Raw genomic sequence first — 20,477 nt, forward strand, 5'->3', positions numbered from 1 at the left:
AGACAGAAAACAGATTTCTAAGTGATGAGACATTGGCCTGGTGCATCAGGTGCAGAAGATTCACTGATGGAGAGGATTTTTACCTGTCAGAGAGAAGCTGCTTTTTACTCATCTCATACACCTTTAATCTAAGAAAAGATTACGCATCATAAAGAATCTTGTCATATTCATGAAATTGATCTTATTAACAATGAAGTCAGACAACTACTCTCCAATGTCACAAGGCCTGAACTGGCAATTCGCAGTTTTCACGTACAGTATGACAATAGCTAGTGTACATGTATGCATTATAATATTCAGCATACAGTCATATTGTCAAGTTTGTAGAAGGGTTGTCCCAAATTACCATACACAACTAAAGTCAAAGAGAAATAAGACTTGTACAGCTAAAACAACAATTCATTTGTAATCAAGGTGGTCAGTAAATTCCATATGGGGTGAGAGTGAATTCTATATGGTGCAAGAGCAAAGCTTGAGCCGAGCCCCATATGGAATTTAACAACCACGTATAAATCATATTGGGTCAACTACAAACCATATAATGAATATATCTTACTGCCTGCCTTTTAAACAGTATAAACACATGAGAAATAAAACTTGCATGTGTAGGATACACTGTGACCTGAAACAACTATGACATCACATGCAAGTGACATGACGTCACACACAACTGATGTGAGAAACTGTGTAGCTTACGTATTTTTGTTCAATGTATTGTATGCATTCAATTTTAACTGTTAGAATTTTCTTTCTTTCAAAGTTTCAATTGAAGTATTCAGCTATGTTACTGAGCAGGCCACTTTGAAACACCAAAGGAAATAACTTGTCTATAAACCGTGTACATACAGAAAAACAGAGGAGAGTTTTGTATTCCCAGGAATTTCTCTGGCAATACCAATCCGACAGAGAACAATTCTTGGATAGAATCACATAACAACCAATGAAACATGGCTTCACTACTATCATTTTGAGGGAAAGCAATAATTTAGTGCTTGAAGCAATAATCTAGTGTTTAGAAAACACTAATGTTGAAAAATCGGGAAAATTTCATAATCGATAATCGGTCATAATCAGAAGAACTGTTTCGATCAATGATTGATAAAATCGGTATTTACATGTAGTTAATAATGTTTATTATTTTTGGGGTTATTTCTATTTAGGTTTATGAATATGTGCATCATACACACTAGCTGGTGTCACTGAATTCCCACTTTTCAATGTGGAGTCGCACATGTCTCAATATAAAAGCGGGATTAACAGTCAGATGAATCTTGGATTAGATAATATGTATACGGTGTGACCGTTGGGCCGAGCAAAGCATACACGTAACTCCGTGTCCCGAGTGGTAATCATAATTCCGTTAAGTACGGTAGAATATTATTCACTTAAAAATATATATATTGAATGAAATTTCCTTGCGCTAAACCCCCAGTAACATCTCCATATTAAAGGAGTTTATATGGGGACAACAGTTTTACACGATCCGCCTATTCATTGAACGCGGGAAATAAAACGCAAGGCAACGTAAATTGTGCATTGTGACGTCACATTTAGCCTCGATTGTTTTTCTCTTTTCAAAGCAAACAATTATAAACAACAATAATGCATTCGGTGTGCAATGAAAAAGGCCGTTAAAACTAAGCAAAATTAACCAATTACTTCAAAATGTTAAAAAAGTAACTGTATTTCTATCGTATATTCTTATTCAAAGAAACTCATGAACTCGTTCATCTATTCAGTCATATTACGGTTTTATATGTATTTATTTGCTAAAACCTGTTACAATGATAATTATACTATTCACTTTGAACAAACTGAGTATTTAAATTACGAATCGCACATTAGAGTCTTCTATTATTGGCATTCAAAATAAAAAAATAAAACACGAATAACTGTTGAAGCAGGTAATGAAAAAATTAATGGCGGCACCCATATGGATCACGAAAATTTCAGTGAACGTATATAGAGATTATCTCTTTTTCTTTTGCTGATTTTGACTTTTTTCTTTTACATACGTGTTACCTTTAGAGCCTTGCTTTGCAGACGGGCCTTTGGCCCGTCCGAGCTTCGCTCGGTATTAATTAGTGTACAGGCGACAATCGATTATGAAAAATAATCGATGATTACTTAATAGCCTATTATTCCAACCAAGGTTGTGGATATTTTACATGCATTGTATTTGAGAAAAAAAGAGATCCGCATTTAAGCCACAAACAAGGAAAATAATATGCTTTACGGCGTGACCGTGTTTGAGGGCGAAGCAAAAAGTATTAGCATTAGTATGTAGATCCATAACAGGACAAAAATTATCCCGAAGGTAGCACTTAACGTGTTAGGACAGAGGTCAATCAAAGTATTCTAACTTTAGACATTTCAAGTTAATCCGCCTACTCATTGAACGCGGGAAACTATATGCAACTGATGTAAACAGTGCATTGTGACGTCATATTCAGCATCGGTGTTTAGCAAATTCATAAACATAGGAGGAGACAAGTTACAAATTTTGCGTTATTCGAGACCAGGAGTGATTTTAGGGCCTATATGATTAAGAAAATAAGATTTACATGCTTTTACGGATTTTATGCAACATCTCACGACGTGAATTTGTGTATACGAGATTCAAAATGGAGAAATACATGTCCACGCGATAGTATTCGAACCGACGCCATTGGGACCAAACTTTCCAAGTTCCATAGGTATGGTTTAATTTTTCATTATTTTCCTATATTTTCCTTTTAAACATACGTGTTACCTACAGGGAGAGCTCCGCTCTCACGGCCCTTCGGGCCGCGAGAGGGCTTCGCCCTCTATTATTTACCATCAAGATAATGCGCCAAGCCCCAAAATTTTGTTTTTCACTTTTAATGATAAAATTCAACTGTCTAATGTGTTTGAAAGATTTCACATGAAGATTAAGGTTATACATTATCACAAAAGCCCAATTTAGAGAGTTTATTATTTGTTTTGTAAACAAAGATTGTGGTATGCTATTCTTTATGAAATTTTCAAAAGAAATGGATAACGATCTAGGTTTACTATATCTTTCACATTTCAAGGTAAAATGGGGTAAAATGTGTCATCTACAAGTTAAAATTTGTGACTATGCAAAATTAAGATGCATTATGTTACAAAATCAATATTTCACTTGTTTGTTTGTTTACATAAAAAGACTCGAGTCTTTGTTTACATAACACAGATTTAAGGCAAAAATATTGCCTTTATTCTTGCATTCAGAAGGTCAAAATTTTGGCTGTCAACATTAAATGAGTTATATTTTTAATGTTTAACATCAAAAATAAAAAATATTTTTATCAAAAATCGTGAACCAGTCCCTTTAACATAATTAATCATTGACCACCTCTTCCATATTTTTCGGAGGTGCTTAATTCCAAGACCTGGCTGTTTCTCACTGCTGCAAGAATGTAAAATCTTGTGATCAGACTTTCAGAGACCTACATTTCACATCAGCCATCTTGTTTTTAACAGCCATAAAGTTAATGACGTACTCCTCAGTGTGAACTCACTCCATGCTAGGTGGGTTTAAAAGGCAGTGGATGAGATCTTCAGAAATTAGGGTGGGTTTAAAAGGCAGTGGATGAGATCTTCAGAAATTAGGGTGGGTTTAAAAGGCAGTGGATGAGATCTTCAGGAATTAGGGTGGGTTTAAAAGGCAGTGGATGAGATCTTCAGAAATTAGGGTGGGTTTAAAAGGCAGTGGATGAGATCTTCAGGAATTAGGGTGGGTTTAAAAGGCAGTGGATGAGATCTTCAGGAATTAGGGTGGGTTTAAAAGGCAGTGGATGAGATCTTCAGGAATTAGGGTGGGTTTAAAAGGCAGTGGATGAGATCTTCAGGAATTTGGGTGGGTTTAAAAGGCAGTGGATGAGATCTTCAGGAATTTGGGTGGGTTTAAAAGGCAGTGGATGAGATCTTCAGGAATTAAGGTGCGTTTAAAAGGCAGTGGATGAGATCTTCAGGAATTAGGGTGGGTTTAAAAGGCAGTGGATGAGATCTTCAGGAATTAGGGTGGGTTTAAAAGGCAGTGGATGAGATCTTCAGGAATTTGGGTGGGTTTAAAAGGCAGTGGATGAGATCTTCAGGAATTTGGGTGGGTTTAAAAGGCAGTGGATGAGATCTTCAGGAATTAGGGTACGTTTAAAAGGCAGTGGATGAGATCTTCAGGAATTAGGGTGGGTTTAAAAGGCAGGGGATGAGATCTTCAGGTATTTGGGTGGGTTTAAAAGACAGGGATGAGATCTTCAGGTATTTGGGTGGGTTTAAAAGGCAGTGGATGAGATCTTCAGGAATTTGGGTGGGTTTAAAAGGCAGTGGATGAGATCTTCAGGAATTAGGGTGAGTATTGGAAAGAGGTGAAACAAGTTCTCACAACATCATGTGATGCAGTGGTTGGGATTCGAAACAGAAAACACCAAGAATGGATATCGCCTGTCATGCTCAAAAAAATTGATCAGCGAAAACATCTGAAAGAAAGTCTTAACAACAGCAAGACAAGAGCATCAAAGCAAAGAGCACAACAGCAGTACTTAAAGGCAGATAAAGAAGTAAAAAATAGCGCTAGGAGGGACAAGAGAGAATTTATCTCCAAAATGACATCAGAGGCAGAGGAAGCAGCCAGGCAGAAAAACATCAAAGCCCTGTACGATAACATCAGGATGCTGACAAACAAGTTCAAAAAGAGCAGTAGACCAGTCAAGGACAAAGATGGGAACACCTTAAAAACAACAGAAGAGCAAATGAAGAAATGGGTTGAGCATTTCAAAGAAGTGTTGAACCAACAACCGCCAACACTAGATGCAGATATACAACCTGCAATAGCTCTACTACCAATCAACTGTAACAGACCATCAAAAACAGAAATCAGCAAAGCCATTAACACCTTAAAGAACCACAAGTCTCCGGGTCCTGATAACATTCCTATTAAAATCTGGGAAGAAGAAGATGTACCACAGGAATGGAAAGAAGGACACCTAGTAAAACTACCAAAGAATGGTGATCTCAGCATTTGTGATAACTACAGGGGAATAATGCTTCTGTCAGTACTGGGAAAGGTGTTATTTAGAATCATGTTGGAAAGAATGAAGAAAGCTGTTGACCAAATACTGCAAGACAATCAGGCAGAATTCCGTCAAAATAGATCGTGTGCAGATCAAATTGCCACACTGCGTATAATTATTGAGCAATCACTTGAATTTAACTCGGCATTATATATAGTGTTTGTAGACTTCCAGAAAGCCTTTGACAGCCTTGATAGAAATGTACTTTGGAAACTCATGAGACACTATGGAATATCTGAAAAGTTCATCACCATCATCGAGAACACATATACAGGTATGAAGAGCAGAATATTGCATGAAGGTCAGCTCACAGACCCCTTTGACATCACGACAGGGGTACGTCAGGGATGCTTGCTGTTACCTTTCCTGTTCCTCCTAGCGGTATACTGGATAATGAAATAAACTACTAACAACAAAAGAAATGGCATCCAGTGGACACTAATGTCACAACTTGATGACTTAGATTTTGCTGATGACATTGCCCTTCTGTCTCATAACCACCAACAGATGGAAGACAAACTATCTCAGTTAGAAGAACGAGCAGCTGAGACTGGCCTTATCATCAGTACAAGAAAGACCAAAGTACTCAAGGCAAATACAAACAGCAAGGCCGGTCTCAAAGTAAAATCAACTCCTCTGGAAGAAGTCAACTCCTTCACATATCTTGGCAGTATCATGGACGGTCAAGGAGGCTCGGAGCAAGACATCAAAAGCCGAATAGGAAAAGCAAGAACAGCCTTAAGAATGATGATAACTATCTGGAGAGCTGGCAATATTACTTTGAACACCAAAATCAGGTTATTCAACTCCAATCTCAAGACGATCCTATTGTATGGCTGCGAGACTTGGAAAACCACCAAACACCTCATTAACAAGCTACAAGTCTTTATCAACAAATGCCTTAGACAAATACTGAAGATTAGATGGCCTGAAAAGAAAACCAATGTGGATCTATGGGAGAAGACCAAACAGCAGCCCATAGAGTCGGAGCTAAAAAAAAAAAAGGAAATGGAGCTGGATAGGCCACACTTTACGAAAGCCAGCTAACTCTATCACCAGACAAGTGTTACAGTGGAACCCTCAGGGAAAAAGGAAAGTAGGAAGGCCAAGAAACACCTGGAGATGAAATGTCCATGCAGAAATGGAGTCTGAGGGATATAGGTGGCAAGACCTGGCCAGACTGGCACAAAACAGAACCAGATGGAGGAGTGTTGTTGGTGGCCTATGTACCACACCGGTACCACAGGCATAAGTAACGAAGTAAAATGAAGTGGATGAGATCTTTAAGAATTTGGGTGGGTTTAAGATCTTCAAGAATTTGGGTATTATGAAGGAAGCTTGGTGATAGTCAGTATCGAGTGACACTGATTATCATAATTAGTGAAACGATTACTGTACAGAAGTGTGGCTTGGACAAGCTATTTCATGAAATGATTACTGTACAGAAGTGTGGCTTGGGCGAGCTATTTCATGAAATGCTTTAAGGAGGAATAATACATCATCATAATGGCTGACTTACTTTTTGAAACATATATATACATGTAAGACTCTAAAGTGCGATGGTCGCTCCAAAGTGCGATGGTCATGTCAAAGTGCGATGGTCTGCACCAAAGTGCAAGGGTTTGTTAACGTTACAGACGCCAAAGTGCGATGGTCACGCCGAAGTCCGATGGTGCGGGGTTCAGTAACGTTTGTGACGTCACATCATTGTGACGTCATTTTTAACTAGGGCTGTCACGGTTCCAAAAAATTTCGGGTCGGGTCAGTTCTAATCATTTTACTTCGGGTTCGGGTATTTTGGTTTGGGTCTATATAACTATTTTAAAAATCTAATATACAGTTAAAATCAAAAACCTTTATTGTATTTTGTCACAATAATTACTCTGGGACGTGGACTGAGGTTTAAACTCGATATCCATGGTACTAGAAACAGCATTGTCACTTCTACTCGTTTCCATCCATGCTTTCAATTATTTGTCATTGACGATGTTGATCCTGTGGCGTATTTTCAATGCGTCTGTCATATCTTACATACACTGTCATTATTTACAGTTTTGTCCACAATGCCATCATTTAACAATTTATCAAAATACCGCCTCCTTTGAGGATTTTGACGACATTTCATTTAAACTGATTTCTAATAATGATTCTATTTTAAAAACCAAATCCGAACCGAAATACGGGAAAATGGAACTGAACCCGACCCGAACAACCCGATCCGCAGTTTTCAGTTATTTTGGGTACCAGTTGCAGCCCTATTCTTAACGTCTTGCAAAATAATACCATTGAAATGCAACATCAGTTTCTTTTTATTTTTTTGGTGAAACAACACACGGTTGGTACAGTCTGTACCAAAACACTATGTCGATTACAAACCAACAGACTTCGGCGTGTCACTCCATCGCACTTTGGAGCATTAGTGTGTGCCGTCGGACTTTGTCGTGTCACACCATCACACTATGGCACATTGGTCTCACATCATTGCACTTTGATGCATGAGTGTGGACCATCGCACTTTGGCGTGTCACGTACACTATTGGGGTTTGGCGCAGACCATCGCAGTTTGGCGTGACCATCGCACTTTGGAGTCCTACATATATATGATCAGCAATACATGTATATTCCTTTTAAATCTAATCATCTCGCTGGCTAGCTCAGTAGGGCAACATGTCGACTGCTGATCTGTAGATTGTGCATTTGAGTCCAGCAGGGGTTTTAGTCTTTTTTCTCCAGATTACTTTGTACAAAAACTATACTTTTTAACTAAATAAGGTAAATTTGAAATGTTTCAGAATATAATTGCACATTTCCTCCACTTTCCATCAGTATCACGGCTAAATAGATGAATAAGTTCATGAATTTCTATAAACATGTTAAATAAGAATGCTTGCTTTCTTTACATATTTAAATTTCATGTTGGTTAATTTTGTTTATTTCAAGCTGTATTTTGAATTGCAAATTATATTAGATTTAAACATTGAGGATATTATAACTGGTTCTAAAATAATTGGACATTTTCAAGTACTTTAAGGCTTAATTATCACATTTCAATAAATTTCTGTTTAAAAAAACTCAAGAGATTAAATGATTTTATTGTTCAAATTCTCACTTGTATGCTTAAATATGGGCATTTCCCCCCAAAAGACATGAAAATGACCAGACATTGACACTTGTACACCTGCACCTTGCCTTATGACACAACTAAAACTTCATTTCATGTACAAGCTATCCACCCTCTATATATACTTGATATTCTTCTCATAGGCATGTCATTACTCTCTGGACTTTTTCACACCTGCACCATACCTAAGGATTCACTTCTCAAGTTAGTATAGACAGCTAGTCATTTCATCATCCTTATTTGGTACTCATCTGACAGGTAGATATACTTGTCATTAAAACCTCCCTATTTAGAATTCATCTGATACTAAGGATACCCTCAAAGAAAAAATTCACAGTATTCATACTGTAGTGTATTTGATGTGCTATTATTCCGGAGTTTGTAATGCTGTTCTATATAGTCCGGATATTATAATCCGTAACATTTTGGGTTCTGTATTCAGTTCAGTAATAAACGTTAAAACGACTGCATGTGTTTTACCTGTCTCAACGACTGGAGCCTAGCCCGTGCACACACGGCTACTAACTCACTATACAACAATTGGCGACGAGGCGTAAGTACCTACTGGTACCCTTTGTTTACAATGCCACACATAGGCAAATTAGAACAGTTTGACAATTCTGTAGAATCATGGGAATCATACGAAGAGAGACTGCAGGCATTTTTTCTTGCAAACGACATTGACGCAGATCACCAAGTTCCTTCGTTAATCAGCTTAATGGGTCCAAAGACATATACGCTGTTGAAAAAAACTTAATTTCTCCAGCCAAAGCTACCGATAAAACTATAAATGACCTGAAAGCATTACGGGATTACCTTAGCCCCAAACCCTCTGTGATAGCTGAGAGGTTTCGTTTTCACAAGCGTGAACAACGCCCTGGAGAATCTGTTTTGTCATTCATTGCTGAACTACGTAACTTAGCAACACATTGTCAGTTTGAGGCAAGTTTAAGTGACACCTTACGCGATAGACTAGTTGTAGGCTTGCGTAATGAAACCATACAGAAAAGACTACTTTCCGAGACCGATCTTGATCTGGAAAAAGCAATCAATCTTTCTGTTGCTATGGAAACGGCTGCCAGAGACGCAGCTGAAGTTCAAGGGGTAAGGAGTAAAACTGCTCACAAAATCAGCACATATCCTTCACGTCCTAAACGTACTTCTACCAAGAAGCCTACCGCGAAACATTCAAACACTCAGTCTAGTGCACGACAACCTATATGTTACCATTGTGATGGTGACCATACAGCAACACAGTGCAGACATGTGAATACCGTTTGTTCGTTTTGTCAAAAGGTGGGACACATTGAGCGAGCGTGTATGAAAAAGAAACGTGAAAAAAACAAGGGACGTAGCACAACCTTACACTATAACGAGGAGGAGGAATCACATTACAGTGAAAACAATGGAGAACCACTCCTACACATTACAAATACTTTCCACATGAAATCACGGCATGAACCACCAATAACTGTACACCCAGTGATTGAAGGCAAAGTCATTAAGATGGAAGCAGACACAGGGACAGCAGTTTCAGTTATTTCAAAGAGTGACTACTGTGTGAACTTTAGAATGGTACCTCTAGAAACACCAAGTGAAATACTGCGCGCATATTCAGGTGATACGATTCAACCCTTGGGCAAGATGAGAGTGAATGTTAACTTGACTTCACAATCAGCCAACCTTGACCTTTTTGTTGTTCCACATGATGGACCGGCTTTACTTGGAAGAGACTGGCTTGGAAAGCTACGACTCAACTGGCAAGAAATCAAAACCTTGCGCTCAACTATATGTGAATCAACGTCACTGAATGACCTTCTTGAGACACACAAGGAATTGTTTTCACCCGGAATCGGAACACTCAAACACATTAAAGGATCAGTCACAGTGAATTCTGATGCCAAACCCGTGTTTCTCAAAGCAAGGACTGTTCCTTACTCTTTAAGAACCAAGGTTGAGCAAGAACTGGACAAGTTACAAACAGATGGAATCATCGAACCGGTTGCTCATAGCAACTGGGCTACTCCAATTGTCCCAGCCATTAAGAAGAATGATAATGTGAGATTGTGTGGTGACTATAAAGTGAATGTCAATCCAGTTATGTGCATTGATCAGTATCCCCTTCCGAAGATAGAGGACATTTTTGCAACCCTTGCAATTGCTGGTGGGGAGAAGTTCTCAAAAATTTGACACAAGCTAATTATCACCATGTGGAACTGGATGAAGATACACAAGACCTACTTGTTATCAATACATACAAAGGCCTTTTCAAGTACAAACGGCTTCCGTATGGTATTGCATCAGCTCCAGCTTTATGGCAACAATCAATAGAGCAAGTGTTACAGAACATTCCTTCAACACAAGTGATAATTGATGACATCATCGTGACTGGCCGCAATGACGAGGAGCACCTGCACAACTTGAAACTTGTGATGGATCGTCTTCTATCCTATGGACTTCGTGTGAATCTCCAGAAATGTGAATTTTTTCCGGATAAAGTGAGCTATGTTGGACATGAAATTGATGTTACAGGACTGCATAAGTCACCTGAGAAAATCAAAGCTGTTAAAAAAGCTAAACGCCCAAAGAACATTTCACAGCTTAGATCATTTTTAGGTCTAGTGAACTATTACCACCGATTCATTGACAATCTATCTAGCGTAGCAGGACCTTTACATGAACTTCTGAACAAATGAACCAAGTGGATTTGGAATTCCAAGAGAGAGAAATCCTTCCAGGATATCAAGGAACTGATTTGTTCTGACAAAGTTCTTTGTCATTATGACCCGAAACTTCCTCTGAAGTTAACTGCTGATGCTTCACCCTATGGGATAGGATTGGTACTATCTCATGTCTTCCCAGATGGAACGGAAAGACCAATTGCATTCTCATCGAGAACACTGAACCAAGCAGAGAAAGCTTACTCTCAAATCGACAAAGAGGCACTGGCTCTCTATTGGGGTGTGAAGAAATTTAATTCTTACTTGTACGGCCATAAATTCACACTTGTAACGGACCACAAGCTGCTTCTTAGTATCTTCAGTCCGAAGAAATCGCTTCCAGTGATGACAGCCGCACGACTTCAACGTTATGCTGTATTCTTATCAGGATATCAATACGATATAGAGTTTCGAGGAACCAAGGCACATGGCAATGCCGACGCACTGTCATGAGTACCACTACCTAGTATTCATGAACCACTGGATGATGAAGACCCGATAGACTTGTTCTACAGCAGGAAGTTTGATGACTTACCTGTGACTTGTGTACAAATTCGTAGAGAAACTCAATGTGACCCAGTTCTGAGTCAAATCTTGGACTGTGTAACACGAGCGCACTTTCCTCAGGATTGTGATGACAAGCTTAAACCATACTACAATCGCAAAGATGAACTCAATGTTTACCAAGGATGTGTCACATGGGGAAATCGTGTGATCATTCCAGATATTCTACGTGAAAAAGTGATGACCGAGCTTCATTCCGGACACATAGGCATTGTGAAAATGAAGGCAGTAGCTAGGTCCTATGTATGGTGGCCCAAGATTGATGAAGCTATTGAGGAAATCTGCAAGGCTTGCTATGGATGTAATCAAGTCCAGAACTCACCCTCTGCAGCACCTGTTCACCCGTGGAATTTTCCGCCAAAGACATGGCATCGTTTGCACATCGATTTCGCAGGACCATTTCACCATGCAATGTTTCTCATTGTACTCGATGCATATTCAAAATGGCCGGAAGTTTTTGAAATGAAAAGTACTACCAGTACTGCAACAATCAACACTCTACGAACTTTATTTGCCAGGCAAGGTATTCCAGCAGAAATAGTGTCTGACAACGGAACGCAATTTCGTTCCGATGAATTCCGTCAATTCATTGAATCCAATGCCATTCGACATATAACTTCTGCTCCATTCGATCCCCGGACAAATGGCCAAGCCGAGAGATTTGTTCAATCATTTAAGAAGGCCATCAAATCCGCATCAGGAGATTCTGCTTGCATCAACAAGAAACTGAATTCATTTCTGTGCAAATACCGGATCACGCCATAGGGAACAACGAATGAAACACCCTCCATTCTTATGTATGGTGGCAACATACGCACACGTTTAGACATGATGAAGCCAGACGTAACTACAACTGTAGTGAATAAACAATATAGTTCTACAGCCAAACATTGCGGTAGTGTTCGAGATTTCTCAAAAAGTGATGCAGTAAATGTGCGCGACTATCGAGCCAACTCAGAAAAGTGGGCTAATGGACGCATTCATTCACAAACTGGACTATTGTTGTACAAAGTTAACATAAATGGTACCTTATGGAGGAGACACGTTGATCAAATAGTTGGAACATCTAAGGATCAACCCAGCAATCCAACTCCTATAGTGATTGCTGATATTCCGTTTATACCATCCCTTAATACTTCCGGTACTACCGACAATCCTAAGGATCACGTGACAAATTCAGGAACCAGTGCTACCAATGTTGAGCCACGTCGAAATCCGATGAGAAACCGGAAGAAACCTGACAGACTTAACTTGTGATGTTTGTGATTTGTGATGTTTTTCATGCGAGACTATCCTTTTGTGTAAAGTTAAAATGTGAAAGTTATTTTCGAGTTTCTATACTTGGATAATCTTATGTTATGTTCATTTGACTTAGATTGAATTACTTGTTGAACAATTTATGCATTTCATATATTTAGTACATGATGTTCTATACTACGCAGGGAGGAGTGTAGTGTATTTGATGTGCTATTATTCCGGAGTTTGTAATGCTGTTCTATATAGTCTGGATATTATAATCCGTAACATTTTGGGTTCTGTATTTAGTTCAGTAATACACGTTAAAACGACTGCACGTGTTTTACCTGTCTCAACGACTGGAGCCTAGCCCGTGCACACACGGCTACTAACTCACTATACAACACATACTACGTCAATTCTCGGAGTCAAGTCAACTCGTACCCTGACCGATTCGTACCCAGGTCAACTCGTACCCAATAGGTCAACTCGTACCAATAGGCAAAAGTCAACTTGTACCCAAGGATCTGGTTACGAGTTGACTCCTCCTCTTCAATTGATGACAACTCGTACCTAAGCGATATGTCACTTATATGCACATAGATATATTGCATTATGGGCAGATTCTTGGGTACGAGTTGACTTTTGCCTTTTGGGTACGAGTTGACCTATGGGGTACGACTTGACCTGGGTACGAGTCGGTCAGGGTACGAGTTGACTAGAAATCCAATTCTCTTATTTGTACACATCATATCACACCTCTTCTCTCAATCTGTTTCAATATCAAAATATTCGTCTTGTCAGACTTGAGTAATTTTAAGGATTGGGGGGGGGGGGGGGGGGGGGGGGTGACGAATCACAGTTGCTGTATTGGTACATGTCCTGAATTTAGTGATCCTGTCATAGCAACTTGAGGTAACCCTTCTGCTAAGAGCATGTACCCTGGGTACAGAAATATCACACATTGCCATCAAAACAAAGTAGGCCTACCTAGTACATGTACTAATTTATCCGACGGCCACGGATATCATATTGTTCACATGATATAGAATTCAAGTTAATAAATTGAATCAATTATGAAAAATGTTAAAGTTGAATATTTGATACTTATCAAGATACTTGTATAAATACGACAACTTACAAATTTCAACTCCAATCCATTTCCTACTCGTCCGGTGTACTTGACAGTGACACAGCCATCTTTAACAAGAGATGGATACGGGTTATCTCCCTTATAAACTGAAATCAAGAAACCACGTTCACTTCATGTAGTGGCAAGACAAATGGACAACGCACTAATAGGCCCAATACTACACAGATAGTAAGATTAATTTGATGTTTTTGTTTTTTTTCATTATTATTAATAATATACGATATATCTTTTTTTCTAGGCCTAATATTCAGACGTTTACCTAAGCACCTTGCACCTGAGCACATGGATAAATATTTGTATACCTTAAGACCTTAATCAAGAGAAAAATGTTTCAGGAAATACAAAGGAAGTTAGTTTTAGAGTTATTCATATTTTACAAACTCTGGAAGCCTAGATGTAACTGCTTGACAGTTTACAAAGCATCCGTTTATAATGTTCTGCATTTTCAACCGTGCTTATGCCCCTTATTAAATATCAGATGGCGCTTTAGACGCTTTAGTCTAAATATTTCCAAATTTTTGGAGAGAGTAAAAAAAACCCGCACACATTAGTTATCATTTAAATATGCCCTTTAGTTCGATTCTGGAAGCATTATTACTTTTTTAAAAAACAAAAATTTAATCACTCGTCTATTTTCTATTTTTAAACAAGCGCCCGGATGTGTCATGGCGTAATTTCAACAGGTTACACTGAAGTGATCCACTGTCCAAATAAACACAGATTTACCCAAATTTATGAATTTTGTGCGCTAAAGCACTTTATTTCTTGATGCATTAATGGTAATGCATGCAAGGAAACAACCTAGATTCGATGATGGGTAAAGATTTTGTTTAAATTGCTGTATTACAATTCATGACAGCAAGTCCGCCATTTTTGTTGTCATTTTGAATAAAATTGAAGGTGGTTTTGTGAGTATTTAATGCATCTAGAAGAGGGAAAGTGCGAAACATTAATCTACCTTCTTCTATTGCAGGTATATGGACAAAAGAGACTCCCATCTTTACCAGGTAAATTTGAGGACTTCGAGGGTGGTGTGTAGCAAGTTGCACAAAACCGTTATTCTGTAATTTAGAGAAAATGGACTACACATAGCATAGAATGTAGATGGGGTGTTTGTAGAGTTAAATACAGAAAATACTATTTACTCAGTTGTTTAGGATCATTCTTTTATTAGCATTACTTGAACAATCAAGGAGGGGAAATTTTTTTACAGCAGTGGAATAATCTCAAGAAATAGCCATTGTTTTTCAAGAAATAGGGAAATCAGTGTTAGGACAGATTCGCAGGGGGCATCAGGGGTGCTTGGCAATAGAAAAATCCAAAAACTTGGAGGGATGCAGTATTGCATTATTAGAAGTTTCTGTCATTTGGCAACAAGGAGACGAAGAAAATTAGCATAGAAATCTGGCGACGAGAAAAAGCTGCGACAGCAAAGGTGGTTTGTTGGCCGCTAAGCTACTCCAAAATTCTTATCAGTTGTATTTTAAGCATCCTGCAGAAGCACTATAATTGTCTGGTTGTAAGGATTATAGGGCTGAAACGATATGCCCCCTTCACGATACGATACATATTGCAATACTTATGCCAGGATTCAATACTTCCAATACAATACAATTTACAGAAGAAACCAATAATAACATTGAAGAAAAAATTAATTATCAAGATTCAAAATCATAATTTTAAAAGCAAAACTGCCTAACGGTGAGATGCCTGTTCGCTGTAGTTTAAACTGATATAGTTTATCATTATTTTCGTCAACCTCAAGGCAAACAGTTTGAACATTATTTGACGCTATTTTGTCTCTCATGCAGGTTGAAATAATGTGTACTGGCCGAGACTGATGTATTTTACTGAACCCGTTTGTAATAAACGTATAGAATCGAAAATCGAGGCAATAAATCGAATATTGAATTTGGGTGTTATATTGAACATTATCGATATTTCGGTGAATCGTTTCAGCCCTAGGAAGGAACTGAAGGGTTTAATAGAGTAATGCTTAATTTTTGTAACATAGATATAATTAAGTATAGATATTTACTTCTGTAAAGCTACATCTGCAATATTGTCTCAATTAAACCCAAATTTAATCACAATCACTAAATGAATATATCTACACTTTCATCACAGTAGCATTTTGAAAAGTAATTGATAATTTTTCATAAATTTTAATCAAACAACAGAACTTATTTTGACATTCAGATGTACCTCTGATTGCATTATGTTAGTGCAGCTTATTTTTCTACTGAGGATTGTACCTTTGCCCATTCAGTTTTTGCAAAATAGCATCAGAATAAAACAAATTGGGAATTTTCTTTCATGTCGAGAAATGCATTATGGCATTTATTTTAGAATGAAGACCAAGTAAATCATTTTTCAAAGAATAAACAAGTATTCATTGTTTACAATTTTTACAAACAAGCACCATTTTATTGATCTCTACTTTTTCTCTAAGAGGAAATGAAGAAATTAATGGACACCATTTCATACGAAGCATCTTAACGAGCCTAGAATTACGAAAAGTTAACCGTTTGCTACTGGGCATTTTCTAGCCTCTTGATTGGGGAAATTTGGCATAGGGAATTGTACCATTTATCGGTACTAATTTTATTAAGAAAAAACACTAGTACAATTTGTATGTTGAAAAAAAATGTTATGCTAAAGATGAGTACAACCAGATTTGTGGCAATAACCTTGACAGAAAATTTATAATGTTGTCAATGCACATGCTAAAAACAATAATGGTAAGCAAACTCATAGGACTTCAATATTCAGACAGTGACTAAAAGAAGCAGTGATCACAGATACATTTGTTTCAAACTTTCAGTCTAACAAGTACCCATCAAAGACCTACAATGATCGATATTCCAAGAGGGAAGATGGGCGCTCCCGGGATGACAGTCCTGCAAGCCGTAATAGTCCCAGATATATCCACAAAAAGCCTTATAGTGAGAAAGATAAAGGCAGACTGGAAAGAGGTAAGATTGAAGTACCTAACTTTTAACTTCATTTCAGCATAGTGCAGCTACACAAGAATTTAAAGAAAAAAATTTTTGAAAGTTTTGAAAATCTTATGGAACTTGCACTATGACCATCTCTATATTAATCAAAACATATATGATTCTCTGATTATCAATGATAATTAATTGTTACTAAAAGCTCTTCACTTCCGATCTTCGATTGTGTATGATTATGGATCATGTTAGATTGTGTGGAACATTGATAATATGCCATCCAAATTCACTACATAGAACTGTAGTTCTAAGTAAGTTTTAATTATCAAAAACAAAACAGAATGTGATAGATTAATTGCCATGGGGCATTTAAGACCAGTGATTTTTCAACATTTTTCAAAAGGGTCCTTTCGAATTGGGGAAAATTGTCAACATTTTGATCATATTGGGAAGACCTAGACATTATTGTAAATATGCTAAATATATCATATCAAACAAGAAATTAAACACAAATTAATGTAATTCTTTTATTTTACATACCAGTATTTAGCTTTCTTTTCTTTAAGCTCAAAAGTCTTATAATATTTTACTATTCTTTCTAAATCTTCTAGAATTGATGCGTCTTTGTCATGTCGTACATAAACTATTCACATTGAACTTTTTTAACAAATTGTACGTTTTTCGCCAATTTTTCTTATATTGGGGGGAAATTGATAATTTTTGGGAGGGGAAAGGGCCGATATTCAAGACCTCAAATGGGTCTTAAAAAATCACTGAAGACTTGTACAACATTTTGGAGATAGTGAAAATGTTAAAGCTGGCTGTGAATCATACAATCAATCACTTACTGTTTTTTCATGATGAAGAATGTTTTATTGATTTGTAGAAATGGATATATATATATATGCAATAGTCATTTACTTTTGATTATTTTTAATAATTGATTATGGAAACTGGTGTCCCATCTCTTCATACATTGAAGTTTAGAATATTGAATTTTCATAGAAAGATTGTTAATTTTCTGCACATTTATATTTTTGTCATGTACATGTATTGTTTATTATGGCTTGATTTAAAATTGTTGGTATTCCCAAATGTAACAAACCAGAAAATCAACCACTATTGAAAATATTGTCAATTTGATTTCATGGGGAAAGTTTTTTTTAGTGCTATATTCTAAATTCCACTTTATTTGTGTTCTTTTTAATACAGGATTAACTTTAATTGCTAATTTACCAGTAAACTTAGAAATTACTCATGACTATTGTAACATTTGCAACCTGCCATGATGTTTGATGATGAAACACTGCAAACAGTGGTTAATGCTACATCCCAATTGATGAACTGCTAAAGAAATTTCCAATGCAATACAATGTACATAGGTTAACATGACATTTGATTCAAAGAAATTTTGATTTTGACAAACAATGAAGAAATTCTTTTTGGAGTATGTAAGGTTTTTCTAAGTGAAAAAAAATTCAAGGCTTGATTTACTGATTCAACTTATGTAGGTTTTAATGTCAGGTCTAAAGTAAAGCTTAGCTTTATCAATTACCCATCGTTTTGTGTACTGCACATAAGTTTTTCTCCATAATAAATTTAAATTGAAAGTTCATAGGAAACAGATTACTAACAACAGATTCACAAATTTGTGGTATTAAGTGCAAACATTTGCAAGTGTGACATTTCTTTCCTGTGGATATTAAGTATTAAAATATGGATTCATGAGTACAAACTAATGCAAGTTTTTATCTTTTCTAACACAAATGGTATTTGAAGTCTGTAGAATGGGTTCCGATTCTCAATATGACAGTGAATGTGGTTGATGGTAGGTATTGATGTTAATGAGATGATGTAGTAGTCTATGTTATTTTGAGATTCACTTGCTGGTTACAAATTTTGGAATGCTTACTCATCCTTGTAATTTTTCAAAGGATTTAAGGAATGAAATCGTATACCATATATTAGGGCTGGGACGATTCAGGGTTAGCTCGATTCGATTCGGTTTCGATTCAGAACAGCATGGTTCGGTTATTTTCGATTCGGTTCATGTTAGGTCCAATTTATCTAATGACACCACAAAAATTGACAATATTAATGAGTAGCATATTTTATTTTATTTTATTGAAGTTATATAACTATATGTCGTCATTTGTAAACATCATATCTATTCATAATGGCATTTTATAACTTTGATAGAAAAAAGAAAACACTGACAGTCTATCAAAATTTGTTATATTAATGTGCTGCATAATTTTTGGATTATTAAACAAATCTATAGTGAATCTAAAATGTATATGATATTGTTTTCATTGATATGCAAAAATTCAACAGTTCTATCAATTGAGAGTCTTTGAAAATCTCTCCTTTATTGATTTACTTCTCTCATATTAACTGTCAAATCTGTTTCATTACCTACGATGTTGATTTCACTCCACCACTGACAGAAATGCTATATGTCATGTAAAGATAAAATGCAATGATCTTACGGACCATATTCTGTTGGTATATGAGTGGTGAAAATGCTAACTCTCAACACAGTAGTGATTTAAATCTCTGTTGCATAAAAAACCACATGTTTTCAACATCACTCGGACGCCATATTTGTTGTTTTCGTGTAAGTAAAATCTGAACTGAAATCCGGATTTGGAATTGGTGCATCGAATCGACTGGTATGAATCGTGGTGCACCGCACAGCCCTACCATATATATATATATATATATTTAGTAATTTGAATATTTAATGGATTTACCTCAGAAAGGTGTTTGAAAATGTTTGCACTTATCTGTTGGCAGGTTTTTATGTGATAGAGTTAGGATTCATATAAATAGAAACTTTGGCACTTCTCATCATCCACGAAAAGACTAAACATTTCCAACTCGATAAAATGATGCATGTTATAACATCTCAATGTAAACTTTTAGTCTTCATATATGTTACTGTTTCACAGGAGCTTACAGTTCCCCTGACAAGAAAGTCAACCATACTGCAACAGCATCTTCATCTCGCGGGGGAGGTAGTCAGAACGGCAGTTATGACAAATCCAAGGCAAACCACAGGGATCACAGACAAGAGGTCAGACATAGGCATAATGTTGACTCGTACAACAATCTCATACATTTATTTATCAATATTCAAAGTAAAAATGTATTCTATGCAGTGTTAGATTCACTCCTGGTTAGGGGCGAGATCAAAAGATCGATGTTGGATAAAAATCTAAATTCGAATAGTTAGGGTGATTGAGGGTAAAAACTCCAGTAAGTTTCTGTCATCCGACATCAATTACACTTTAAATAGTGGGAAAAGAAAAGAAAAAGACAAGCGACTGTTAAAACCACATAATAAATGATATTACATTTTAATGTAAAGGGGGGGGGGGGTCTTGATGAAAACTATGAATTCAGTTTTTTGTCAGACATTGAACTTTTGATCTCACCCCTTGCTTCTATGGGTTTTGTTGGGAGGGGGGGGGGGGGGTGTTCTTGTTGGTCAAATCCATTTGCACCCTGTATTATTTTCACATTTTTATTTCTTTTCTATATAAATAGTATGGCTAGGTTATATTCACTACAAATTTCACTGTTTTGGTCATGTACAGTAATATATGACAGAGGTGGTCACTGTTGCATTTTGAATATATCTGTCTTTGACTAAAT

The 20,477-nt window shown here is 36.9% G+C and overlaps 2 protein-coding genes across 5 annotated transcripts in view; one reads left to right on the forward strand and one right to left on the reverse strand.

The window, feature by feature from the left end:
* The window catches only part of LOC125678349 (oxysterol-binding protein-related protein 6-like), a 56,875-nt gene extending 42,785 nt beyond the window's left edge, over positions 1-14,090 (reverse strand). The window contains exon 1 of the mRNA XM_048916764.2: positions 13,858-14,090. The gene's annotated coding sequence lies outside the window, so the exon portion shown is untranslated. The remainder of the gene's footprint in view (positions 1-13,857) is intronic.
* LOC125678352 (WW domain-containing adapter protein with coiled-coil-like) overlaps positions 1,934-20,477 on the forward strand; it is a 50,581-nt gene continuing 32,037 nt past the window's right edge. The window contains exons 1-4 of one of the 4 annotated variants that reach the window (XM_056155335.1): positions 1,934-2,696; positions 14,843-14,876; positions 16,694-16,844; positions 19,772-19,896. In XM_056155335.1, the coding sequence (XP_056011310.1) occupies positions 2,542-2,696; positions 14,843-14,876; positions 16,694-16,844; positions 19,772-19,896 (465 nt within the window). In that variant the 5' untranslated portion in view covers positions 1,934-2,541. Of the gene's footprint in view, positions 2,697-14,502; positions 14,687-14,842; positions 14,877-16,693; positions 16,845-19,771; positions 19,897-20,477 lie in introns of those variants that run through there. The other 3 variants (XM_056155337.1, XM_048916772.2, XM_056155336.1) reach the window with 3 other exon arrangements.

This window comes from Ostrea edulis, chromosome 2 (genome assembly GCF_947568905.1).
Source record: "Ostrea edulis chromosome 2, xbOstEdul1.1, whole genome shotgun sequence".
NCBI lineage: Eukaryota > Metazoa > Mollusca > Bivalvia > Ostreida > Ostreidae > Ostrea > Ostrea edulis.